Here is a 27689-nt window from a genome sequence, read left to right on the forward strand (position 1 = left end):
ACTTCATTTGTCCTCACATAGAGGTTGTTCTGAAATCATATCTCTTGCCCTTGCCTGATACATTTACAACAGTCTGTCAAACTCACATCTATCTTTTTGTTAGTTTCAGGAGAAATTGATTTATCTGACAACAAGTATGTAGTGTTATTAATAGGATTTCTGTTGTAAAATTGAACAGTGCTTTGGATGTGAAGCATGGCCTCAATTCTGGTGTCAAAAGGCCTTATATCTTACTGCTCAAGTATATTGTATCAGCTTGTAAACTCATTTGCTACATGATTAAGGATTGTGCCCATGCTGCACTAAAATTTTTCAGTACTTCAGAAGAGGTGTAGTTTCCCAGATGATGCTTTTGATGCAGGGAGTTCACAATCCCTTATGTTCCTGCCAGTGCCAAGAATAATCCTCCTGCTTAGGAAATTCTTCTTCTAAGCTGCTTTCCAACACTTAACCTGGAATGGCTTTCAGGTTGTTTGAGCTTGAGGTTTTGCTTTCCTTTTCCTTTTTTAATTACACAATTATTTTATGAATGTACTACAATAGATATGTCACAGGACTATTCAAAGATTGATTTCTGGGGAGTTTTCCTTTAAAGGACAAGTACAGATTATTAAAAGAATAGGATTTTTAGGTGCTAGATGTAATTAATGTACAGAATAAAAACATGTAAGTAACCAGTTTCAGTGTAAGGAAATTCGATGACAGCAAGAATGGCGTTTGGATGTTTGATTTGGTAAATTTGAGTGCAAATTATGGTCTTTCTAGGAATCTCTGTCATCCTCTGCTAACATGGATAGGTCTGAATAAAGAGTCAGTCTTAAAGACAGGAATAAATGATGCAGAAATACAGGGTAGCTGTTTCATAATAAAGAAAATAATTTCTGTGAGGCATTTGGAAGAGCAGGGAGGAAGCATTAGGGAGATGTGTTTGCAGCAAAATATCTTCTGCTGTACAAACTGACCTCATTCTGAGTGTCTGCAGGATCTACTTGCCTGTGAGCTTTGCCTTTGTCATGCTGCATATAACTAAATAATATTTGCAATATTTGGCTTGTGTTATAGGCAGTGTACCAGCTTGCAACCCTTGGCCAGAGGATGGCACTTCTGTTCAGCTTTCCTCACTGCCTCATAACTCTATAACAGCACTGTTCTTGTCTCTGTCACATGGTACAGGATTGTTCCCATATCTTAATCTTTCCCTTATTTGAATTTACAGGATTTAATGGAGCAGCTGGAAAAGCAGGACAAAACTGTACGCAAGTTAAAGAAGCAGCTGAAAGTATTTGCTAAGAAGATTGGTGAACTCGAAGGTACTTTTATATTTTGAGAGAAAGATTTTGGTTTGTGATCTGATTGTCATCATACCCATCTGTTTTAGCAGTTGTGAGGTCTTCAGTAGCTTTAGCCTCTGATTGCAGAAACAGGATGTATGCTCAGACCTCTTTGTGTTCCTTTATGAACCTTTAGTAGATGACAAAGGGAGATTGGTGTTTCTCTGAAGGCAGAAAGTATTCAAACATAAAGGAAGGTTTCTTGTACTGTTTGTGAACTTAGACAGTATCTGGTTTTACCAAGAGAAAAGCAATACTAAATATGAACCAGGCAAAAATAAGTTGTCCTTTGAATGTGAAGGTTAGTTACTCCAATTAAGTGTTTTTTTAAAAAATATCTTACAATATTGTTCAGTTACTTCTCTGGACAAGATCACAGTAATGTTCATACATAATACAGAGTAGGAAAACGCTCCTGAAAATATAATTTGGTCTGTGTTTATTGCCAACTTAGAAAGATGGAGTAGGTCTGACTGGGATGGAGTTAACTCTCACCATAGCTGCCTGTGTGATGCTGTGTTTTGGATTTGAGTCTATAACACTGCTGGGAACACACTGGTGTTTTGGCTACTGCTGGACAGTGCCAAGGTTTCCTTTTTTTCCCCACTCTGTCCCCTCAGTAAGCTGAGGTGGGAGGGCACACGGGCACACAGCCAGGATAGCTGACCCGGACTGGCCAAAGGAATATTCCATATGCTGCACCTGCAAATGTCAGGAGCCACAGGAGGGTATTTTGCACACAAGGTAGCTGTTGTTTGAGACTGGCTGGACATCAGTTCCCTCAGGGTGGGGGTTTATTATGAGTGATTGCCTCTGCTTTACTTCCTGCCCCCCCAGCCCCTTTTCCTTCACTTACTAAACCACCTTTTTCTCAACTAACGAGTTTTCTCCGTTTTGCTCTTAGTATTCTCTTTCCTGTCCTGCTGGAGCCAGGACTTCCCTAAGGAATGTTACAGAAATGTCTCTGGTATCTGTTGGTTTCACTGGAAAATGTAATATTTCTTTCCATTCTCTCTCTGAAGTGGGCCAGATGGAGAACATATCACCTGGACAAATCATTGATGAACCTATTCGTCCAGTTAACATTCCACGGAAAGAAAAGGACTTCCAAGGGATGCTGGAATATAAGAAGGAGGATGAACAAAAACTTGTCAAGAATCTTATTTTAGGTAAGCATCTTTCTCATTTGTGGCCTTCTCTGTGTGCATACACTCTGAAAAATGAATGATAAGAGCACAGAATTTGCATTAGGAAATGAATAGCTTATTTTGGCTTTGACAGTGTTCAGTTTATCTACAGTTCCTAAATGTGTATTGTAATCTAATTGTCCTTCCTGATGAGTATAGTACATATTAACAAGCCTGCATATTTTTAGCAGGCACTTATATCTTCTTACTCTGTTCTTTTACCAAGAAAGTGACCCTTAGTTTTGCTCTGAGTTTTCACTGGCTAGGTATAGCTATATATATATAGATATAGCTATAGATATAGCTATATATAGATATATATACATGTATATGCTATTTACTGGGGAGGTGGCAATTACCTCATATAACATCTTCCAATGACTTGACACTTAACAAGACAATGTGTGTTTGTTTTTCCCAAGAGCTGAAACCACGTGGGGTAGCTGTCAACCTGATTCCAGGACTACCAGCATATATTTTGTTCATGTGTGTGCGCCATGCAGATTACCTTAATGATGACCAGAAAGTGCGGTCGTTGTTGACTTCCACTATCAATGGCATCAAAAAAGTGTTAAAGGTTAGTTAGCCTGCTTAGTTTAGAAAAAAAAATGTTAATTTAAAATTCACTTTTGGTTTTATGTTAGGCAAATAAGGAAAAGGCTTTCAATGAATTGCCTCTGGATTTGTGATCAGTGAACTGCCACTAAAATCCCAAGAGTTGTGTTAAAAAAATAGCAAATTACACTGCTGGCATTTTATCCCTATAGTAGCAGAGATGCATTGCATTGAAGAACTGCCTTTTTTTTTGTTTTGAATTATCTCCCTCCTCTGAAGCTCAGCTTATAAAGTTTTGGATGTAGTCAGAGTTTGCAGAGTGAGTCTTTGTTTATCTTCTCCAGAGCGCTTAAATGACCAGTTTCATTTGCAGTTTTGGTTAACAGATTCCTCATTTGCTTCACCTACAGATTACACTGATGATAATATGTTACTGCCCAAAGTCTTTTCAAGAGTTGGCTGGGAGAGTTCAGCCCAGGTGTATCTTGAAGGCCTTATTAAGATGTGAATATGTTTTATGATTACATGTTTTTTTTATTTTTTAAATGAGAGAGATGTGTCAAAAGCCAAGCCTTTAATCAAACTACAAGTTTTGAAAAAAATACTTCGTAAACAATCCTGCAGGAGCTTAGATATCCATAGGAATTTTTGAACATTTTTAAGTGAAAGAAGTGCACACTCTGGAGCTCTAGAACTATCCAGCATATACTCTGTCTTATGTTCTTTGGTGAGAAGGGTTTGTTGTTTTGTTTCATTTTCCATTTCAGGCTGCCAAAATGGTTGTGATGTAATTGGCATTCATCAAAACTGAATTGTTCCCTGCTCCTCCTGTTGGCTCTGTATCATTCCATTCTTCCCCACTGGCCTCTTCACAAGAGTCATTGGGTATTTTGGGAATATAGTCACATTGCCCTTTGATTTCTGCCCAGAGCAATTAGGATGGGTCTATAAAACACAGAAAGATCATGTCTGTGGAGGAAATCATATTAGTGAAAAATACTAAGGAAAAGAGGGAGAGTGTTAAATGGCACTTTGCCAAAACCCTTGTTTTCCTAATACATTACTATAATACACAAAGTTTTGCAAAACATCAGAATGAGGATCTACTAGAAAGTGTATTTTAAGCGCTTAGTTGTGTATCTTGCATTCTATTTTATTTCTCCTGCCAGTCTTTGAAGTGTGTTTGTTTTTATCTTCAGAAAAGAGGAGATGACTTTGAGACAGTGTCCTTCTGGCTGTCGAACACCTGCCGATTTTTGCACTGTTTGAAGCAGTACAGTGGAGAGGAGGTAAGCAGTGCTCTTATTCTGGTTTCTCTTGCTCTCCAGTACTGTTGTCAGCACTGGTCTTTAACAAACCTTGTGTAAAAGATCTAGCCATAGTCTCTTAAAATGGCTTGACCTTTTGGAACGATGGTGACAACATCAGTGGAAAGCACAGGGATGTAAGATTTGAACCAGCTTCCCTTTATTGCAGGCTGGTACCCAGAGTCTAGATGACACTGGGCTCCCAAAAGGGCCAGCTCAGATTAAGCAGAAGGATCTGGCAGCTACCATTATGATTTTTAGCAATGATTCACTGCACTCCCTATCAAAAAGGCCATATTAAGCCTTTTAGCCTTTAGTATGGCAGACCAGTTGATGTTTGGAGGCTGTGATACGCCCAATTCCTCTTTCAAGCTTCATTGGGTGTTTGACCATGGCCATGTGAAAATGCCCATGCTGGAGTGGGAGGAAGTCTTGCCTGCCAGAAAGCTGGCAGAGTTGTTCCTGTGTCACAGACCTGAAATTTTGAGTTAAGGAAGCAGACACTGTGGACATGACACTTGAACAGCAAATCCTAGCATTAGCCTCAGACAAAGTTCCAGACTAAAATTTTGAGGAGCTGTGACTTAAGGTATTATTTGTCAGTTGCATGAAAGAAAATGCAAATACGGGGTTTGTGTAATACTTTGTGCTATACTGAAGCATTAATTTCTGTTATTTTATGAATGCAGGGGTTTATGAAGCATAATACACCTCGTCAAAATGAACACTGCCTCACTAATTTTGATTTAGCTGAATACAGACAAGTACTGAGTGATTTGGCTATTCAGATCTACCAACAACTTGTCCGAGTGTTGGAAAATATTCTGCAACCAATGATTGGTAAGGCAAAGTTGAATTCCTTAAAATTCACAACATAGTACCAAAATGAAAATTGTGATGGTGGTAGTAGATGTATCTTGTATTTCTTCTTAAACAGTAGAGTTTCATTAATAGTTCTTGTGGTATTCTGTTCAGAGATGACAAAGACTATTCTGGACAGGTTGGATTAGAGGAAAAACTAAACTGTGACTGGTTCTTCTGGCAGTGCCAGAATAAATTGGTATACCTTATTCATGCTTGGCATAAATCAGGCATTTGCAGGAAGAAGCTGTCAGGACAATCTGATATTTGTTGCCCTGTCTGTTGGAAAATATTCCATGGAAAAAACAGACTTTAATTACATGAGAACTCTTAACTGAAATTAATATGGAAAAAATGTTTAGTTGTTGTTATTGACAGCAGTGAGGAATTAAATCACAAGCAGTGATAAAACTAACATTCAGAGAGGGGTTTTTTTTTAAGAATACTTTTCACGTTCTCTTCAGACAGTACTCCCACAGAAATTTTCATGATGTTTCCAATCACAACATTTAAAAGAATGGAACAGCTCTCAGTTTGCTGACTCTGCTGCTCATATGACCCCAGGAGAAAAAGAGTACTTTCCTGAGCTAGATTCAGACTGTCCTTTTAAACACACATGCTGGAATCTTTGTGAAAACCCTGTGAACTTAGATTTTGCCAAGCATAGTGGGACACACAATTTCTGGAAATCATGATAAACTGTGGCTAGCAGGAAGCCCAGCCTGCTCTCTCTGCTTTGCTGTCTTGCCCGATATGCTTGTGTATGAGCAGTAGTCAGTCATTACAACAATGGTGTCCATCAAATGCAGTTTCAGGAATGCTGGAGCACGAGACCATCCAAGGTGTCTCAGGGGTGAAACCGACAGGGCTGCGGAAGAGAACATCCAGCATTGCTGATGAGGGCACCTACACCTTGGACTCCATCATCCGGCAGCTGAACTCCTTCCACTCGGTGATGTGCCAGCATGGGATGGACCCAGAGCTGATCAAACAGGTGGTCAAGCAGATGTTCTACATCATTGGGGCCGTAACGCTCAATAACCTCCTCCTGCGCAAGGACATGTGCTCCTGGAGCAAAGGAATGCAGATAAGGTGGGACAGCTTGTTACACTTCTCTTGAATGCACTGCTGGGAATCTTGCTGAGCTCTTGACATAGCTGAATATCATTTTGATGGAGCTGCAGATAGCTGGAATATCTGTTTTTCCACACGCAAACAGGTGCAGGTGGTGTTGAACTGATTTAGTGAAATTTGGTTAAAAACAGCTTAGTTGACTTTGGCCAAATCCTACCTGACATTCAAGGAAATGTGGTAGAAGCAAACCAGAAAGTGTTTCATTATCAAGTGGGAATCAGAGCTGTAGGTGAAATGTTGGTAATTGCTTCCTCAGCTGTTAGAGAAGAATAGCAAACATACCTGCTGCTTTTTTTTGTACACTGGTGGTGCAGTGGATACCTCTTTGTCTACACTAGTTTGCTGCAGCGTGAGGTAAAGCCATCTGAATCATCTCTTGCATTTCACACCACTTGTTCAATGGATTTTACTGGCATATGTCAGGAAATTTAGCCAGGGCATTCCAGTCCCCCAAGTTACCTCCCAGAGCCTCACTGAACTTTAACATGGGCAAAATCTCATTTGCCTTTCTTCTTATCACATTCATGCAATTAATAGGGACAGAAACAAATGGGAAAGAGTAGATAGTGGAAATATTTGTTTCTCACAAAGAAAATTTTTCTTTCTAATCTGTAGTTTCTAACTGTTATGAAAGTCAAAATCCCTGCCTTAATTGGAAGAAAACAGTGTGAAGACAAAATAACAAAACACATAAGGACAAAGAAGCAGCACTGGGAAAGAGAAATTGCACATGCTTTCCATTTATCCATAATCAAGCATTAATGTTCTTGATGCTCTTACCTCTTTGTACAGATACAATGTGAGTCAACTGGAAGAATGGCTACGTGATAAAAATTTGATGAATAGTGGGGCTAAGGAAACCCTGGAACCCCTCATCCAGGCTGCACAGTTGTTGCAAGTAAAAAAGAAAACGGATGAAGATGCAGAAGCCATATGTTCAATGTGCAATGCACTGACTACTGCCCAGGTGAGCAAATCCTCATTGTCTGTCTTGCTGTCCCTTCTGAGCAGCTCTCTGCTCCGTTGGTGTTTGCTATCCCTGCCAGCACTGCTGTCACACATGAATCGGAGGTTTCTTACTTTGTTTTGCTTTTAGGTTGGAGGGGTGAAGAAAGGACCAGACCCTTTTGAGTCTGATGTTTGAGATAAGTTTTGAACGAATGAGAGGAAGCTCAATAGATCGTGCAGGGTGCAGTGCTGTACACAGTCTCTCAGTTTTTGGAAATCCTTAGAGAAAAGTCTTCATTCAAAGACATCTCTGTACTCCAGACAGCTCTGCCTAGGGTAGTAGGAATTGATCTTTCTGCCATCAGAGTTGGTATCCAGCCAAGTTGATGGACAATTCAAACAGAGCTGTTGTCTGAGAGTCTGCAAACAAGAGTGTGAAGTTACTGTACCCATTAGCCTCAAAGGCTGAACCAAGTGGGTCTCAGTAAACAGACTCCTATTTATGAAAGCTCAGATTTTGTGCAGATATGTTGCACTTCTTTTTCAAACCATGCTGCATTTGCATAGAACTTGTACAAGAATAAATGGACCCAAGCATCTTTTTGATGCTTACTGAACAATTCTCACCAGGAAAAGGAAGAAATTTCCCTGTTTCTTTCACAGTTGTGTTAGCACTAGCAGTTGTATTAATAAAGCCATTTTGATTTATTAATTCACATTACTGGAAAGTCACTTGGTTTTCTACTGAATGAGAAGTTAGAATTCCATGTGCTGTGTTTTAACTTTTTAACAAAGTGTTTTGGTTTTTTTATAAAGGGAATAGCAAAAAACAAAGAATTTTTAATAGGTTTTACAAATTTCACCCATATTATTATTTAAAGTCTTTGTTATGTAATTCTTTGGTGTTTTTAGCCCTGTTTTTAGAGAAATAGCTTACTCTCTTGAAAAACATAGAAGTTGTAAGACTACAGGAGGTCATGACTACAGGGTAAAAATTAGGGTGAGAAATACATGATGTTTTTGGGGGTGGGTAGGAAAACAGTCAGTTACTTACGTGATTTTTCCATAATTTGGTATTTTCATCATATATGTAGAAATTTAGAGTTTCTACCTCCAAAGAGCATATATTCTGAAGGAGGCAGTCTTTTAACATAGCATTGAGCAGGGTGATGGAATTCTGCATTGATCAATAAAGCAGAAAAATAACAGATACTTGAAAATAATTTTCTTCTTTTAAATAACTAATTTTAAAATTATATTATTAGTAATTATGGATGCATCTGTTGATTGGTCAGTAACATGAACCTGAAAGTGATTGTTCTTCTTCACAGATTGTAAAAGTTCTGAATTTGTATACTCCAGTTAATGAGTTTGAAGAGAGAGTCTTGGTGTCATTTATACGTACAATACAGGTATGTCTATCTTTTCATCAAAAACCATTTGACTATTTCCAAGAAAACCTCTTGGATCAGCCAAAATTGTTTGCATCCTGAAATACATTCAGGAAAATGAATTAAACTAGGCTTTTTAGCTATCATAGTTTAACAGCATTGAAAAGGTAATGTCAGCCTTAAAATATAAGCCATCAGAAGTTCCTGCCTCCAGACTTACATGAAGGTGTTAGTTTTCCTGTCAGTATGTATGAGGTTTTCAGGTGAGAGGTTTTTGTGCTTATTCATCTTTGTGTATGGAAGCTCACTTGTATGACAACTTTTCAAGCACTAAGATTTAGATATGCAAATTTACTCAGATCTGTGTCTGCATGTGAAGCTCTGTGCTTTGAAAACTGAGGCCTATATCCATTCCAAAATTCTTAATTTACCCCTTCCATTTTTGTATATATTGGTGAAAATGAAAAGTTTTGAAGACTCCAAAGAGAAGGAGCCAATAGAGCAAAATTAAAGAAACAAATGTGAACTTTCTGATCTATTAGAAATTGAATTAAAGATAAGCAATATAAGGGAGATTGGGAAGGTAGAACTGAGATAAAGCTGTAATTCCACTTATTGAAAAGATGGTTACTAAATACTGGGCAAAATCTTCCTTTTGCAGGGAATCTAAGTATTCTCAGATGGCACTGTAAGGGGGAGATGTGCAGAACTGAAGCAGATCAAAGTAACTACAGTTTAAAGTCACAGTTGGTGTAAATGTCAGCTCAGGTTAGCAGAGTGTTTGCACACACACGTCTGTATGCACAGGAGAGCTTTGTGAGGTGATTGTTACCAGCTGGCTAAATGCTGACATCACTTTCCTATCTTTGCAGGTGCGTCTGCGAGACAGGAAGGACTCTCCTCAGTTGCTCATGGATGCCAAACACATCTTCCCTGTTACTTTCCCGTTTAATCCATCCTCTCTGGCTTTAGAAACCATTCAGATCCCAGCCAGCTTGGGCCTGGGCTTCATATCACGTGTCTGATCCCAAGGATGTCCTGTCAGTGTTAGATGGAGAACCAGTTGCCTGATATCTGTACCTGTTAAAACATAGTGAGCCACTAAACCCACGTTTTCTGAACAAAAGCCTGTCTAAGCCCAGATGTGTAGTTAAGGTAGCTGGGAAACTGCACAGCAGCACCACAGGCTGAACGCTCATAGAAAGATGTCACTGCATTTATGAGGACATCACTGATTCATAAATGTCCGGAGTATGGAAATGGGGCTTGGACAAAAATTGTGTCTTCAGCTGTCTAGAGACATTTTTAGATCTTTAGTAACATATTTAAATAGTGTAAATTAAAATCCATATGTAATCTTCTCAGAGGTGGGGACCAATAGGGACAGTCACAGTCCTGGACATGGAAGACTTGAAAGTAAGGCATTTTGTAGTAGAATACACAGTCACGTGGGAGCCTGTTACATTTAATTTGTAAAAACTGAATGGGAAAACACAAACTGGCAATATATAAACTTATTTCTTAAACCACTTCCTCATTTATGTCAGTTTGACATAAATTGTAGTGATAAGTCCTATAGCTCACTATATGCTCTAACTTAGGTGTTTATTTGTTAGAACTGTGGTTTACCAAGAAAACTAAACTGCTGCTGCATATTCTGTTGTTTTAAATGTGACAGTATCATACTAAGCACTAAAAATAAGACACTTCATTTTTTGTTGTCAACCTTATTTACAGTCTGTTGCAGTCTGTTATTTTAACTGGATTTTTGCACATTGTATCAAGTAACACCTGTAGAGGAAAATGGTAACTAAGCACAAGTAGCACACTGGAAATTATACATTTAGTTCTTTTTAAAAGTAGTTAGCTAAAAATACAGAATCTTGAAGCAAACGATCAGAAGTCAGTAATGATTTCAGTATTTATTTAGGTTATGGAGTCTGTCTAATGTTGTTCTTTGTTTGTAGACCCCAGAGATGACAATGTGTATTTTAAGTATAATCTCTTGGTTTTTTGCCACTTAAAAAAAAAAGAAATAACAACAGAGAAAAGTCTTCTTTCACACTGGAATATGAGAGGAAAAGCTTTAATAGAAAATTTATGCAGTAGCCCAAGGCTCTCATTCTTAGAAAGGTTGACTAACAAGAAAGTTAAGCAGGTTTTGACTATGATGCTGTCACTTGACTATGATTCATGCTGATTTAATGGTTGGAAATCAGAGTGCATAATGAGAAACTGAGTTATTTTGAATGTTGCACGTTTTACTGGAAAGATTTTTCTGTCTCACACATCTTGGATCTGCTATTTAAAACTCACATTTCACAATGTGAGGCATAAGCGTGGAAGCCTCGCATAAGGTTCCAGTTCTGTGGTGTATGGCTCAAACATACATGTAAAAATAAAGCCACACACATTGCTCAGTTGCGTTGTGCAATATTTTCGATGTATTATAATAATCTGAATCTTAGTGTTAACATTAATTTATTTTACAATATTGATAAATAACCTAGAGGTACACTATTAGACTGTTTGGTGCTCCTCTGTTTGCCTGCAAATTCACAGAGAAAAGATTTGCTGTTAAGCAGACTGAAACATTTCAGTTTTGTTTTACTTGAAAGGCAGACATGCTGTTTGTATGATTGCTAAAATTGGAAATAAAGACAACATAAACTTTCTCAGTATCATTTTAAGATGCTCCTGTCATCTTGTATTCAAATGGCCCATATTACATTTGATGGATCATGCCGGTACTTCCAAGAATTTATACTGCATTGTAAAACAGCTCTGAATGATCTTTGCTAAATGATTTAGGTTTTCCTGTACACCATGTACCGAACACTCCTGTTTCAAACGTTACTTGATTTCTGAAATTCTGGCTGCTGTGAAGTGGCTCCAAATAAGGTGTAAGGTCGTTTTCAGACTGTCAGGTACTGTACTTGTGAGAATGTAATGGCAAAGCCTTCGCATCCAGTAACAGGGTTAGGAAAGAAAACACATGAGAACATGCTGACCTCCTAATTTTTTTTCTCCTATTGAAAAACAAACAATTGGCATTACAGTATGTTCATACTGTAGTTCAGGAAATGTATCCACTACTTAAGCGTTAGTGTTTAAAATGTATGCCTAAATGTATTTTTGTTTATTTTTGAAGTTTGTTTACCTGTAAAAAGCCTTATTGTATCATTTCCTTAAAAAAAGTAGTGTCTAGTAATTTATAGGTATCATCCTTAAACTCAGTGGTTTGACTGGTATTACTTTTATATCACATTAAAAGTATATGCTGCTTGACATGTTTTAAAGGAAAATATTTTTGAGTTGGAATAGATGTGTAGTTGGTAATTCATCTAACATTTTACATGGCAGTATTTTACGTGCACTTTTCAGAAGTAAAATTTTAGTGTGAGTGTCTATTATAAACTTTCACCATAGGACTAAAATCTCTTTCACCATGGAATATAATGCAGAATTATTTTAAAAACTTTTTTTTCCTTTGAATCATTGTTACGCTCTTTTAATGTGGACATATCTTTTATATTTTAATTTATTATCTATTGAGTTGATAAATTTTATCAGATGCTGGAAAAATACTTGTCAATGACCCCTTAGAAATATATACAGTTATTCTACAGATTTTGCACAATAATTACCTCATTCAGTTTGGTGTATTTTTATTCCAGTGATCATTTTATTCTGATGTTTAGGACACAGTCTTCTATCCAAATTTTGAAAAATTGCTTTTCACACTTCAAACTTGGATGGAACATAAAAGTGCTTAAGTCAGTTTTCTGGGATTAAACTATTACAGGAAAAAGTAGCATCAGGTTCATTAAAAGTGGGTTAACATGCAGCAACATTTGTTCCCAACTTGGAAACACCAGCAACTGCAATTTGAAGGTCTAAATGTAATGTAATTTGTGATTTAAACTGAACACATTTCAAATACCATACTAAAACTATGAGTAAACACTTGGGTTTTTTAAGATGCTGATACTTCATGCGATGAGTAAAAGCCTTTAACCATAGGTTTTCACTTGATGCCACTACAGTACATAGATGAAAAAAAAAACATTGTCAGAATTACCTGAGCTCTGATCTGTTGTAGTGTCTGATGTTGTACTTAGTAAATGTATGCATCATAAAAGCTGTAGCCTAATAGCTATCACTGGAAAATGTCCAAATAAAAGTACAACTGTACAGTTTATTGTAGGGTTTTTTTGGTTGGTTGGTGGCTCATGAGCTGTGTGCTGGCATGGACCCCAGATGGTCACAGGGTTCCTCTGCCTCCATGGCAGGCTTGGTGTTGACTGCCAAGGGAGTTGGTTAAAAGCTGAGGATGTGTAAATACACACCCAGATAGCAGCAGTGTGCTATAAACTGCTGTGCTTATGGGAGAATTCTTTGTTCAACATAACCCATTTCTGGTTAGGGTGTTTTGTCGTACAGTTCCTGAAATAAAATTTGAGTAACTGCACTGAAACATTCACCTGTGTGCTATGAAAGCTCCTTGTGTCAGGTGGGGAGGGCTGGTGGGTCTTGGCATGTATGCAGCTGCTAAAACACAGCACTGTGGTTATTCAAGTCTTCTTCCTCATAAAGGATATTCAACTGTAGCACCTGTTAGCGCTTTATACCTACTAAATGCACTCAGAGTTGTTAATTTTTGTCTTATTCAGAGCTTGTCATAGAAATTGCTTTCCAGCACTTTGTAGGGAGGTGATTAATGTTTCTGTTGGTTTTCTCCGCTGGGTCAGGACTGCTCCTTGGAGACCCTCTGGCAGCCGCAGTGTCAGTCGTTCCCGCTCCCTAAAGGTGTGTCCGAGGTGCCAGGACGGTGACTGGGAGCACGCCCCAGCTCGGCTGGACGGGCAGAGCCGGGATCCTGCTGGCCGTGGGAGCTGCCCGCTCTGCGGGGCTCTGCGCTGGCCGGGGCCGGGGCCGGGCGGGCAGCGGGAGCGGGGCAGGGCCGGGGCCGGGGCCGGGCGGGCAGCGGGAGCGGGGCCGGGCGGGCAGCGGGAGCGGGGCAGGGCCGGGGCCGGGGCCGGGCGGGCAGCGGGAGCGGGGCAGGGCCGGGGCCGGGCGGGCAGCGGGAGCGGGGCAGGGCCGCTCCCCACGCCCCGGGGCGGGGGCCGGGCCGGACCGCGGCACCTGCGGGACCTGCGGCGGCTCTGCGGAGCCTCGTCCGCCCAGCCGCGGCTGTGCCTCGATGGCGCTGGCCGAGCTCTACACGCAGGTGAGCGGGGCTGGGCAAGGGCCGAGGGTAGGGGGCCGTGCGGGCTCCACCGGAGCGGGGCTGGGGCTGGGGAAGGGCTGTGCGGGCTCCGCCGGAGCGGGGCTGGGGCTGGGGCTGGGGAAGGGCTGTGCGGGCTCCGCCGGAGCGGGGCTGGGGCTGGGGCTGGGGAAGGGCTGTGCGGGCTCCGCTTGGTGCGCCCGCGGGCGGTGGGCACAGCGCGGAGCCGCCCGTGCGGGACACCGCACCACAGGCACCGTGGGGAGACACTTCTCTTCGAGAAAAACACTCCTTTTGTGAGACTCTCGGCCTCTGGGAGCAGGTCTCGCTGTTCTAGCCAGCGATTAGGCAACGTGAAGGTTTAAATGCCCTTCCCTGGGCTCTCGGGCTCGGAGTGCTGCGCTTTCTGTTGGGCAAATATTGAATGTGTGAGGCAGAGCTTGGCCCTAAAGCAAAGATTCTTCCTCCTTAATGCGCCTGCTGAAACTTTCGCACAACTTTTCCCTCTTCTCCTGTAGTCACCGGAGTGTTGTGACGTATCGTTTGTTTGCTTAGTTTGAAATAACAAACCAACAGGGATATGTCGGTGATTTGGTAAGCCTGTCCCTCATCTCTTGCAGCAGCAGCTGCTCCCATTGAGCCTGCTGCTGCACGGCTGGTGGCTCCTGCTGCTGCTGCCGCGCTCGGAGCCGCTGGAGGAACGAGCGCGGTGTTCCCAGGAATGCCGGACAGGTGAAGGGGGGAAGGAGTGCGGCTGTAACCTGACACGGAAATGAGCAAACTCCCGGCTGTTTACCTGCGAGGCAGGGTTTGGAGACAGCCAACTCTCTAGGCTGGGTGCATTTGCCAATGGAGGCTCCCGCAACTCCAGGGGCCTTTCCTGAAGAATCAGTGCTTTTATCACATTCTTCTCCCTCCCTTTCTCGTCCTTGACCTAGTGCAGGTCATTTTCTTGCATGGGAACGCACTGCATGCCCCTGAGGCTGTTTGGTGGTGATATTCTAGCTCACAAAGAATAACAGCAAACAAAGAATTCAATTTAAAAAGCACTTTTTGTAAGCCAGGAGGAGACCAGCGTAGTGTAAGAATGATACAAATAACAATTTATAGTTGGATAAACATGGAAAACTCAAATGTAAAGCTAATTTAGCCATGCCTTTCATGTGGCTATTAAATAGATACCTGAGGAGCTGGGCCTTTGTCCCCTCGGTCAGATAAATTAAAACATTGCCATTACAGTTGTTTGGGGTTGTTTAGAAAATGTCTTTGTGATTTTGGATATTGTGTGAAGAAATGCCATCATGCTGAAAGCATCAGCAGAGAGGTGTCATGGAAGCAGCTGAGGTTTCCATGGTTGTTCATCCCCTGATGAGTGCCAGGTTGGTGTGTGGCTCACTAGAAAGGTCAATGTCTGTCCTTAGAGATACTGAAAACTCAGCTGGAGAAGTCACTGAGCAGCACAGGCTAACTCACAGGATGTTCTTGTGCAAGTCCCTCCTACCCTTAATTGTTTGGTGTTGATCCTTGGGGTTAGAATTAAGGAAGCTACAGCTGTGCAGTGCACAGCTCTGTAGGCACCCACCAAGGTTCAGTGGGGTTTTTGGGGCAGAGACACTCGTGTTCTGGGGATCTACTGGAGCTTCCAAGGCTTCTTCCAAACTGGAGAGGAAAAAAGTAATTTGTGCCAAAACCCAACAGTTGCAGCACCAAAATGGAAGGGAATACAAGTCCCCAGGAGTTCTGTGGATCTGCTCACACTCCATGAAATGGTCACTAATGTTAAGTTTTCAAGTAAGCAGCTGCAGCAGTTCTCACAGGTTTATTTAAACAGCTTGTTTCAACTGACCATGAACATAGCTAGGGTGAGGGAATTAAGGGAAGGGCTCTGGCTATCACAACAGAAAGATGCTGGAAGAGTATACATTATAGTTTCTTGTGTGAGTAGGGACAACTATGTCGTTTTGTCAAACCCTGTCAGGATGAGAAGGACACACTCCACATCAGTAAAGTAATTCCCTACTGACTGAGGTTTCCAGCTGTGTTGTGCCCTTTTAAGGAATGCTGTTTCCCATAGCTTCTCAGGCAGAGCATTTAAAGAAGTTGCTTTTGCTTCTGCATTTTAACTTCAGCATAGGAAAACTAAATGGTTCAAACAGCATAACTTACATTCAAATATCTGTGCTTCTGTAGGTTAGAGATGCCTTGCTGGGATGGAGCTAAAGTATGACAGTTGATTGCTTGTAAAGAAAGAAACCAGCCAGTAGTCTTTGAAGTTTGTCCTAGAGTAGGGAAAGATGTTTGGAGGTTGCACTTTAGTCTCATTAAAAAAAGGGAACTGTGCAGTCTTTCTTAGGTATGACCATGTGCCTATGGCAAAATGCATTCTGAGTTCAGTGTCCTATAACTTGAATTCAGGGAAGTGATTGTCTATACCAAGTGATTGTCTGAATTCTGGTAGTGAGATGCTTTCTCTGGTACTCGCTTATTTGAACCCTCCTAGACACAAGGTCTCTCCCTTAAGTGTATTTTATTCTTTGTTCAGCGTTAGAGGATTTGAAGAGCCTGGCAACAGTCTGGCCCTTGCTCACCTTCCTGCATGCCGGGTTGTTCTGCAGACTCTGCTCTGAACTGGAGCAGAATATGCATGTCTGAAATGAATGAGTCTGTTTTCTCTTTTTATTCTTTCATGAAAAATAACAACACCACAAAAAATATATCCTGCTGTATAAAGCTAATAATAATCCCCAAAAGTCCTGGAATGGGGTTGCACTTGATGTTAGAAAGGTATTTTTTAATAGTAGCCTGGTATTATGATAGTAGCTAAGCTAACAATTGTGTTGTTTTTCTGTTACAGTACAATAGGGTTTGGATCCCTGATAATGAAGAAGTTTGGCGGTCTGCAGAAATCACAAAAAACTACAAAGCTGGAGACCGTTTTCTCCATGTGCAATTAGAAGATGGAAGTGTAAGGAGAAAAGCCTGAATTATTGTGGGGTTTGCTGAGATACGTTTATGTCGCAACATAGCACTCACCCTTATGGGATCTAAACATGTACACATTTCCCTTTTTCATCATACTGAAATTGGTACAGTGCACATCTGCTGCCCAAAAATATGAGGAGTGCAATTCCACTGTCTGTGTACATTAGTATGGAGAACATACCTCAAAAATTGCTTTGGAGACAAGTCCTAAAATTCATCCTAAATTGAAGTGAAAATCAGAAGAGCAGGGCAGGCATAGTTCTCTCTCACAGAGCCAGCTGTTGCTTTTTTTGTTGGTTTGTGTAAGATTGTTAATTTTAGTATCCAAGTTCTTTACAGATTTAATACTTTGAAAGCATTTCTGGTTTTCTGCATTCCTGTTCCATAAAGATAAATATTAAAGGTATGATTAAATGTATTTGTTGAAAGAAACTGAAGTGAGTTTTAAACTTTCTGTAAAGAAAACTGAGGTGTTGCAAATAAGGATAGTTACAGAGCTGACTTGAGTTCTGACCAGGTCTTTACTTTCATTCAGTTGCAGCTGTTCTATTATTCTCATCTGTACTTGAAGTATTCCTGTTTTTAGAGAGCTAAATGTGTCCCATTTTTCACAGATTTCAATACAAAATATTGTAACTAAAGAGAATGAGTCTTTCTTTTTCATAAGCAAGAAACAGCTCCAATTCCCCCAAGTTCAGGGGATGTATGGAATCAATGAAATAGAAATAGTTGATGGAGGGCTCCATCAACTCTATAACTTCATGTAAAGGTAAAATATTTGCATTTATGCAAACATAATGTATTTTATGACATTTCAAGTAATTTTTGTTGACAGGAGCTGAGTTACCCTGTTGATCCAGCTGCTTTGCCACCACTACGAAATCCTGACATCCTTGTTGGTGAAAATGATCTCACTGCACTCAGTTATCTGCATGAACCAGCTGTTCTACACAATCTTAAAATTCGTTTTGTGGAGTCTAAGCTTATCTACACATATAGTGGTAAGCTAAATGAAATGAATAATTTTTTAAATTAGTTTTTAAAGTATTAATATTAAAGTATTAAATATATAAAAGTATCAATATATAAAGGTATTAATATTGATTCCGTTTGCAACATGATGTGTGTAATGTTTTCCTGAAGCATATTTTAACTCATGTTCACTGGTGTTATATGTCAGTATAGACTTGTTTGTTCATCAGCACCTTCTACCTAGAAAACATTGCTACTTTGTATTATTTCAACCATTGCTGCCAAAACCATGCATTTCGTATAACTAACCTGTGTTTTATTTTTGTTTTGTACACTTGGCTGTAGGGATAATTCTGGTTGCAATAAACCCCTATAAGCAGCTGCCAATATATGGAGATGCCATTATCCATGCATATAGTGGGCAAAACATGGGGGACATGGATCCACACATATTTGCTGTGGCAGAAGAAGCATACAAGCAAATGGCAAGGTTCAGTATGTTATTTAATGTCCATAAATAACACTTGAAGTCTGGTGGCAGTCAGTGTTAATTGTCATTTAATTTTACTGTGTATGTGCCACTGGCTTTTGGGAATACCTTTGAACACGTAGCTTAATTAGAGGAGAAGGAATTCCTTAACCAACTGAGGAATTTCTAGAACCAAAACTATTTTCATTCTTGATGAGGAGTAAAACACTGACTTAGTGAATAGTAATGACATCAACTTAGAGGTTACAGCTGAAGCGGAGAAAGAGAAGAACAGATGTAAGATGGAACTGATGTATGAGACTTGGGCACAGCTGTGATTTCAAACATTGTTTCATATGTGTAATTCCTACATTTATACATGCCCTTTAGACATGTCTGACATAAACTGTCTGATTATTTGGTTTTAGAAATAACAAAAATCAGTCTATTATAGTCAGTGGAGAATCAGGAGCTGGAAAGACTGTGTCTGCAAGGTATACTATGAGATACTTTGCCACTGTGAGTAAGTCAAGCAGCAATGCACATGTGGAGGATAAAGTACTGGCATCCAATCCAATAACCGAGGTAAGTTTGGGAGAGTGTCTGTCAAGTCTGTACTCATCAAGGGAAGAATTCTGAGAACTTCTGGGAAATTTTGTTTGAAATCTTTAGGGATGCTTCATCTGTCTGAGTTGGATACTTAAATTTGAATTTCAGCCTCTGAATATTACTGATGGAAAGAGGTGGTCAGCCTCAGGAGCACCCAGTCCTGTCTGATTTACCAGTGGCCCTTTGGAAGTGCTAGTTTGCCTAATTAGATGATGATGTAATAGTACTGAACAAGTTGATTGGTTTTATTACTTGAACCCTTATATTGGAAAAGTATACTTTGTCTAATTTTCATTTTATGTAGCATTTTGCTATTTGACTTGAGGCTTGTCTTCAATTTTGGGCCTCAAAATATAATAACACAGTTTAGTGTTTGATCAGAGATGGATCCCTGAGCACCTTTGATTTTAGAAACTTGTAGTTAACTCAAGTTTTGACAAAGCTATTCTTATAGGAGATGTGAGTAAAGCAAGTTGTAAAAGTTTATCATTTTTGTAGGCTGTGGGCAATGCAAAAACCACACGGAATGATAACAGCAGTCGATTTGGAAAATACACTGAAATCAGTTTTGATCGGAGTTACCAAATCATTGGAGCTAACATGAGAACATACCTGCTTGAGAAATCCAGAGTTGTATTTCAGGTGGGTAAAATAAAGTCTAAAGTAGTCAATGTCAGTATAGCTCCTGATGCACTATACTAGTTCTATATAGACAATATTATGTGAAGTTCTGAAGAGTGTATCCAATCAGCAATTGATTTATTTTTTTAACAGAAGCTAATATTATTTACAATAAGTTACTTTATTCCATGTTCTTCCTTGTGTTATGTGAAGAATGCTTCTCAGGGACAATTCCCTGAAATAACTGCAAATCTCAAACTTGTGGTTACAACAATAACAGAGACCAATTGTATCTGGAAAGGAACAGCATATACAGAGCAGAGAGAGTCTGAGGAAAAAAAAGGCTGAACATTTATAAGGCCAAGGCTTATTTCATGTGACTCACTTCAGTGTCATGGCTTATGATAATATACTAAAGAAGGTATTTAATTTTATAAAGTGGTTTTTACAAAGGTTTCTTTTTTAGTAGTATTGTAACTTTTTAAGTACACTGAAAAATACTTCTGTATGTCTTCTGCCCCTGAAGGGTGGTTTGGAAATGGAGAGTTTTTTGAGTTCCCACAAGGCAGTGTTTCAGCTGACACTCCTACACATTTTTTGTTACAGCATTTGACGGTTCTTATTAGTAAATGGTTGTTCAAGCTGAAGAAATTATTAATATCCTTGGGCAAAGAACTCTGCATATTGGCAGTGGAAATTAAGTATACTTGAATGTATCACTTTCAAAGCTCTTGCTAAGTTATGCCATTCTAATAATAAGCAATTTCTTTGCTAACCTATGTTGCAGCAGAATTTAACCTTCAGTTATCATTATCACTTTACAATAGTGTTGAATATCAAGTGTTTTTCAGTTTGTTTCTTCATTTTGTTGTTAATTTTTTTTTCTGTGATGTTACTCTTTGCTTTATTTTACAGTCAGAAAATGAAAGGAACTACCATATATTTTATCAGTTGTGTGCATCTGCTATGCAGCCTGAATATGAACATCTTAAATTGGGTAGGTCTCAAGAAAATAACCTGCTCTTCACTTTTGCAGTGCAGCACTTTAAGGCTGGATTTGCAAGTGCTAGGATGTTTAGTGCATTACAGCATAAATCTCACAGCCTTAAAACAGGACCTGTGTTTTTAAGTCACTTAGCTGTTAAACCTGCTGGTTTTGAACTTGGTAGCAAATCCCTGGAAACTCAAATAGTAGATGATCAAGTACCTGAGTGTCTTTGGAAATCTTATTCTCATACCTTCTCTAGTGACAGATGCTATGACAGCTTAGGGACTTGATTCATTTATCTACAGAGAAGCTGGGAGAAGCAGAATTTAGGTGTATGTTTACACAGTCTCCATTCCAATTTGTTTATTAGATGGATATTAAGATTTCTAAGAATTATGAATACTTATATGTGTCAGCTTAACTGAGTTGGGCACATGGATTTCCCTCAGAAAAAAAAGAGGACCTCCAGCTCGTCACTGAAACATTGTCATCTGACAGCATCTTTAGTTTTTTTGTGTTTCAAAAGTTTTAAGAAGTGGCTCTCCCCAGCCCCTAATTTTTGCACTATTACAAGATTTGCTTCTTTTTTACAGGAAGTGCAGAAGAATTTAACTACACACGAATGGGTGGCAGCACTGTAATAGAAGGAGTTGATGACAGAGCAAATATGGTGGAGACTCAGAAGACATTTGCCTTACTGGGTAAATTCTTGGGGATACATTTTCAATTGTTTTTTTTTTTCCCTGAAATGGGCAAAGGTGGATTGTTTCTGGAATATCCAAAATGTTAGTAGTAATTACCAAATTAGTTTTTTTCATAGCTTGTCCATTGTGGTGTTGGTCTGTTTTTGAAGTGCTGGGCAGGAGCAATTAGCAATTAACTGGTGTTAATTGTTACTGGTCAGAAGCATTGAGGGCTGGAGTCTTCTTGGCCCATAAGCTAATGTGCTGTGACAGAAGTGGAATCGGAAGCTTCTTTGCTCCTGTAAAAGCTTATGTAAAAGCTAAATCAGACTTGAGCTGGCACTTGGGGAGGTACAGGAACTTATGCCCAATCTATCATCGGATCAGACAGGCAGAAAACTGGCAGAACCAAGGATTTGCATCCTACTCTGCAGAGATGCTGTACAATTCTTGGCTGCACAACAAAGCAAGTAACCCAGCATTGTTCTGGTTTAATTAATTGTGCTGTTTCTGCTTATTTCAAATAATCAAGGAATGTTTTTTTAGGTCTGAAGGGGGATTTTCAGATGGATGTTTTTAAAATGCTGGCAGCAATCCTGCACTTGGGCAATGTGGAAGTAGCAGCTGTTGGAGATGAAAGATCATCCATCAGTGTAAGGAAGTAGCTTATTCAGATACCAACATTTTCTATTCTATTTTATGCCAGAAGTGCTTTAGCAATAGTTTCTCTCATATCTGGGGCTCAGAGCAGCATTAAATCTGGTGTACTAAACTTGGTTGATTTCTCCATCTCCATCTGTGTGGAATCACAGCGAGTGCTCACACAGATGCTGTTCTGTGCCCAGCTTCAGAAAGTCTTAACAAAAGGCAAAATGTGGCTAAGAGTACTCCATATCCAATTGATCCACAGCTGCTGGAAAGTCCATTTTGGAACTCTCTGCAGGATGCAGGAACCAGAGCATAGTCAAAGCTGCTCAGAATGTGTCCCAGCAACCTATGCAAGTCTGAAAGGCAAGAATGCCTAAAAATAAACCAAAGTAACTTACTTTCAGTGTCTTAGTCCAAAACATCTCATCCAGTCCAAGCTTTTCTCTCCTATATCAGGAGTTCTATCCAGTATTATTTGTTTAGCTCATCTTGCTATTTTGCCAGATAGAGAAGTAAATATTTTAAAATAAAAATCATCGTTTGGTGTCAGCAGCGCAAGGATTTCACAGTTAAAGAATTAAACAGTTAAAGAATTAAATGTACCCTAGTAATATTTATTGGTCTTCTTTAAAGATGGAAGATAAACATCTCAGAATATTCTGTGAGCTTCTGGATTTAAACTGTGACAAAATGGCCCGGTGGCTGTGCCACCGAAAGATTGTCACCACCTCCGAGACCGTGGTAAAGCCAATGACAAGGGCCCAGGCTGTCAATGCCAGGGATGCTCTGGCAAAGAAGATCTACTCCCATTTATTTGACTTCATTGTGGAAAGAATTAACCAAGCTCTGCAGTTCCCTGGCAAGCAACACACTTTCATTGGTGTTTTGGATATTTATGGGTAAGAATCTGGAAACAGTGCCTTTTCTCTGGAGTAGGTAAAGAAGGCACTTTCTTGTGCTGGTAATGAGTTTGGAGGGGCTTGTTTTACTAAAAGGTCATGGTCATGTAAGTTCTTTAGCACCCAGATTAGTGGAAATTCTCTGCTACTATAAATACCATATTTTTTTATGAATGAGGTTTAAAATTATCTTCTGATATGATACTTTTAGATTTAACTCTGGATTTTTTAGCTTTATTGTGTCTGGTAACATTAGCTTTTAGAGAAGTTTTGAAATTCCTTAGCATCTTCATTAGTCTTACCATTAGTTAATTGTCTTAGAAACTTTAGGATATCTCCAGAGAGTTTCAGGGATGCTGCCATTTGATTTTGATGTCAAAGGATTTTTTTTCCTTCTTTGAATTGTGTTTCAGATTTGAAACGTTTGATGTGAACAGTTTTGAACAATTTTGTATCAATTATGCTAATGAAAAACTACAGCAGCAATTTAACCTGGTATGTTCTTTTTTTGTTACAGTTCTTTGTCTTATTTTGCTTCAGGGTGGATATTAGTAAATGCTATTTGTGCTTGAGTGATGGATATTTCTGGATAGCGACTATCCGCTAATAAATAAAAGTATTTTATTTTTATATGTAAGCATAGGTATGCATATATATAAATGAAAATTTAGAAGGTTTTTTTTCAGACAGACATACAATATACTCCAAAATATAATCTTTTCTATCTTATGTATACAACTATGCACATGCAGACACTGTACTTATTTTCCCTTAATTGTAACCTTCTTTATGTTTTCATAATTTTTGTAAATCCAGCATGTCTTTAAACTTGAACAAGAAGAATATATGAAGGAAGATATCCCATGGACTTTAATAGACTTTTATGACAACCAGCCTGTCATTGACCTTATTGAAGCTAAAATGGGAATTTTAGAACTTCTGGATGAAGAATGCTTGGTAATTTAATATTTGCTCATTAAAAGAAAAAAAAAACCAACAACTATATAGATTTTTACAAGTGGGGCTTGTAATCCATATTTTACCCTTTTCAATGGGAAATAGAGCATTTTCTTCAGAAAATGAACATGAATGTTTGCCCTCTATTTGTCAATCTTGACTGTAAATTACTTACTCTATTTTCTCTTATAGTATTAAGAACCTAAAAGTGGATCTCAGAGCTTAGCCAGAAGTAAGGCAGCAGCTGGAGCTCATCCCTGGGGGCAGTGCAGGATTGGAGCAGGCTGGGCAGGAGTGCAGTGGGATCCTCATCCTTCCTCACTTCCTGCACTGGAGGACAAGCAGCACTTTGCTGCTGCTAGTCTTGCTCCAAGCTGGAATTTGGACTGCTCAGACCCCAGAGGGCTCTTCCAGCAATATTTTTTAAATTTAGTTAGTCTACAAATCACTACTTTTAATACAAAACCTTTGGGATTAATACAACCTTCTTTCCAAAAATGTTTTTCTACAGGGAGCCACTGGTGGGTCTGAAGAGACAAAAGCTGGTTATCAGGCCTTGTAATTCACTGAAGGGGTTTTATGCAGAGTGTTTATTGACTGTCAGCAGCTCTGCTGCTCTAACAGCCCCATTAAAGAGATTGCCCTTCTTGTTCTTACAGTTGCCTCATGGAAAAGATGAAAACTGGCTTCAAAAGCTGTATAATAATTTTGTCAATAAAAATGCACTCTTTGAAAAGCCAAGGATGTCAAACACTTCTTTCATCATTCAACACTTTGCTGATAAGGTAGAGTGTAAACAACCCAGTATTGTTCCTTGTGTTTCTAGCAGTTGCTCATTCAGAAAAAAACAAACTTAGGAAATAGGAAATATTAACCACACCTATTTGGAACTTCTATAAAATTGATCTCCAATACATAGTGCTATTTGTTTATTGGTAATACTGCCTGTAACGTGCCATTTAAATGTAAGAAGTGCTTAAGAGAATGAATTTAAGAACATAAATCATCAAGATAAAAAAGCAGAAAAATAATAGAATGTATAAATAGAGCAGTTACAGTTGTAGCTCATATACATTTTAGTCTCAGTTATTTACATTTCAGATGTAGTATTCCTTTTTGGTGCCTTGATTTGAAATCATAGAATAATGAAGAAAGGAGGAAAGAAGTTCCTAATGTAGGCAGAAGGATTTGGATTCTGGCAGTTTGTCCTGCTTCTAAATTTGCAGGATGCATGTATGTAATCTTGAGATAATGGATTGGGAAAAGCAGAGTTTCAGCCATCGTGTTGGAGATTAATAAAGAGCTCTTGGCTACCACAACTGGGAGAGTAAAAATTATTGTTTTGCCAACTGTTTGTTTATGTGTTGCTGAAAAGTTAATGATTTCACCTGTTTGCACAGGTAGAATATAAATGTGAAGGATTTCTGGAAAAAAACAGAGATACAGTACACGAAGTATTGATTGAAATCTTGAAAGAGAGTAAGGTTTGTGACAAACAATAATGATTAATCTTCTGAGTACCTGATTCTACTGGAATTAATTCAGATCTGATTTTAAAATGTTTCTTCTGTTATAGATTTTTAATAGGTTGAATAAATTAGTTTAGTCTTAATTTTTATTAATTCATTTAGTATTATACAAGTGTGTATTTTTATCATTAAATAATATACAAGATGAAAAAACACAGTGTTCAACTTCCTTCGTATATGTGCATTTACTTTGCTAGTTATGTTGGGGTTTTCTTTTAATATCTCCCTTCAAGAGCATTTTGTAATCCTTGTAACTGAAAAGCTTTTCTTTTTTTTTTCTCCTGTAGTCATTACATGCAGCTTTGATAGGTAGTTTATAATTAACAACTGACTTTGTTTATTCTTCAAAAAGAGATAAAGAGAATGCCAGGGCAAGGAAAACATCAGGTGTCTTATGTGTGCCTGCCACTTCCCATCTGCTTGTCCCTTTGAAGTCTATAGCCTTGAGACTTCAGGATTACCCTTAAGAAGCTAACTTCATCTGACCTGAAAATATATTCATAATTTAAATTGCATATTGTGAAAACACAGCCTTAAGTGCTCTTATTTTTAGCTCTGCTCTGTGTTTATGTCTGTATTTGCTTATATTGAAATAGCTTTTGCAGGCTGCTTTCACAGATGTTGAGTTTTGTGTGTGAAATGTGTGAGTGCTTCACAATAGACTGAGAATCATTGCAGCTCTTTTTTCAATTGTTGTTTGATACCCCGTTCAAAATCCTGCAATACTTGGCCTAAATGTTAAGGGGTTTGCATTTTATGTTATAGTAAATGTAATTTTGATTAAAATCATGCTGCAGTTACACAGTGTTTAACTCTGGCTCTTTCACCACACTTTTAGTTTCATCTGTGTGCAAATTTTTTTCAAGACAGTCCAGTGTCCGTTTCGCCTTTCAGTTCAACTATAAACATCAAATCTGCCAGACCTGCTCTGAAATCACCCAACAAACAGCTCCGGACGACTGTGGGCAGTAAGGTACTGCACAAACCTGCTGCTCTGTGGTGTTTGTACTTTCTGGGAAATGCTGGGCAGTCTGAGACTGGATTCTGTCACTATTCATGGGGGACTGTCCAGTTTTCAGGACAGCAAGAGCCACAGAGCAGTGCTCCAGTCTGGGTATAATAGGTGTGTTTATTTTATATATAGGAGGCTGTTTGGTACAGCCACAGTCTTCAATTTCCTGCATTTAAGATCTAAACCCTATCTCCCAGTGTCCAGCCAAAACCTAACAAATAACTAAAAGACCAAGATTTGACTTTTTACTGAAATGTTTCATTAGCAAAACTCTTACGTCTGGTATTTTCCAGTTCCGGAATTCTTTGTCTTTACTTATGGTGACACTCAATGCAACCACTCCTCATTATGTGAGATGCATAAAGCCAAATGATGAGAAATTGCCTTTTGAGTAAGTATGTTAGTTGTGCTCAGCTGTGGTTTTCTGTATCACTGCAGTGGTGTGTCAGCAAGCTAAACTCTTATTCTTGAGAAACTTTCCATACAGAACATGGTTTTCCTTTCCAGATTGCTGAATTTGAAAAAAATACTGTCTTCTTATAAAAATTGAATGTTTAAGTATCGTTATTGTTACCTTAAAAATCCTTTAACCTAGTATTTTTCCAGTTAGATGCTAGTGCTTGGGTATTTGTCTGAACATTTTTAGGGTAATGGTTTTCCTCCTTTGGTTTAAGTTGATGAATATTTTGTATAGGTGTGTTGCCCTTATGCAGTATGGATTAACCCCAGTTCATATTTAGAGAATAAAAACCTATGTCATTTTCTTTGTGAAATTCCCTTTTGTCTGCAGAAACATTTAAAAGAGCATTACAAGTCAGAAAAAGTGTGAACAGTGTTGAACATAGCCCCAGATTTTTCCCCAGTTTTTATGTGGAAAATTATGGGGGAAAAACATTATAATGTTTTAATACAGTCATTTGTGGCAGATAATTTTCATAACTCCTATGACCAGGTTGATAACCACTAACCTGTGAGTAGGAGTTAACTTTGATGCAGCTGTTGGTCTCTTTTGTGGGCAGACCTGTGGAAGCACTCTGGTGTCAGTTACACAACTTCCAGCTGGCAGGCAGAGCACTGACAAATGAAATTAAAGCCTTTATCATATATGAGTAGGAGGGAAGAGGACAGCTTTGATTCTAAATTAAGTCTTTTAAGTATATTAATTCATTTTCTTGTAGCCAGACAAAATCTTTCTATGCAAAACATGTTACTGATGATATTATATCACTATCACTGCAGTGAGCTCTCATGATTCTGCAGTGAGAGCAGAAATTGCTTGGATACTGTAAAAATATGTCAGAATTAGACTGGAAGAGTGCACCAAGAGCTTCTGAAAGAACACTGTAATCATCTCCCAGCCACAGGGGTCTCTTGGCTAG

The 27689-nt window shown here is 39.0% G+C and overlaps 2 protein-coding genes across 2 annotated transcripts in view; both read left to right on the forward strand.

Moving 5' to 3' along the window:
• MYO5A (myosin VA) overlaps window positions 1-13195 on the forward strand; it is a 98673-nt gene extending 85478 nt beyond the window's left edge. Inside the window, exons 33-41 of the mRNA XM_053954659.1 lie at window positions 1217-1310; window positions 2354-2500; window positions 2941-3095; window positions 4273-4362; window positions 5070-5220; window positions 6051-6333; window positions 7168-7342; window positions 8655-8735; window positions 9587-13195. Of these exons, the coding sequence (XP_053810634.1) occupies window positions 1217-1310; window positions 2354-2500; window positions 2941-3095; window positions 4273-4362; window positions 5070-5220; window positions 6051-6333; window positions 7168-7342; window positions 8655-8735; window positions 9587-9739 (1329 nt within the window). The 3' untranslated portion in view covers window positions 9740-13195. The remainder of the gene's footprint in view (window positions 1-1216; window positions 1311-2353; window positions 2501-2940; window positions 3096-4272; window positions 4363-5069; window positions 5221-6050; window positions 6334-7167; window positions 7343-8654; window positions 8736-9586) is intronic.
• Window positions 13196-13917: 722 nt separating this feature from the next.
• Window positions 13918-27689, forward strand: part of MYO5C (myosin VC) — a 33967-nt gene continuing 20195 nt past the window's right edge. Inside the window, exons 1-16 of the mRNA XM_053954957.1 lie at window positions 13918-13944; window positions 16796-16906; window positions 17759-17924; window positions 18241-18385; window positions 18793-18949; window positions 19472-19615; window positions 20510-20591; window positions 21176-21283; window positions 21812-21918; window positions 22547-22812; window positions 23226-23307; window positions 23629-23769; window positions 24429-24554; window positions 25170-25253; window positions 26137-26271; window positions 26604-26701. Coding sequence (XP_053810932.1) covers window positions 13918-13944; window positions 16796-16906; window positions 17759-17924; window positions 18241-18385; window positions 18793-18949; window positions 19472-19615; window positions 20510-20591; window positions 21176-21283; window positions 21812-21918; window positions 22547-22812; window positions 23226-23307; window positions 23629-23769; window positions 24429-24554; window positions 25170-25253; window positions 26137-26271; window positions 26604-26701 — 1979 coding nt within the window. The remainder of the gene's footprint in view (window positions 13945-16795; window positions 16907-17758; window positions 17925-18240; window positions 18386-18792; window positions 18950-19471; window positions 19616-20509; window positions 20592-21175; window positions 21284-21811; window positions 21919-22546; window positions 22813-23225; window positions 23308-23628; window positions 23770-24428; window positions 24555-25169; window positions 25254-26136; window positions 26272-26603; window positions 26702-27689) is intronic.

Source organism: Vidua chalybeata, chromosome 13 (genome assembly GCF_026979565.1).
Source record: "Vidua chalybeata isolate OUT-0048 chromosome 13, bVidCha1 merged haplotype, whole genome shotgun sequence".
Taxonomy (NCBI): Eukaryota; Metazoa; Chordata; class Aves; order Passeriformes; family Viduidae; genus Vidua; species Vidua chalybeata.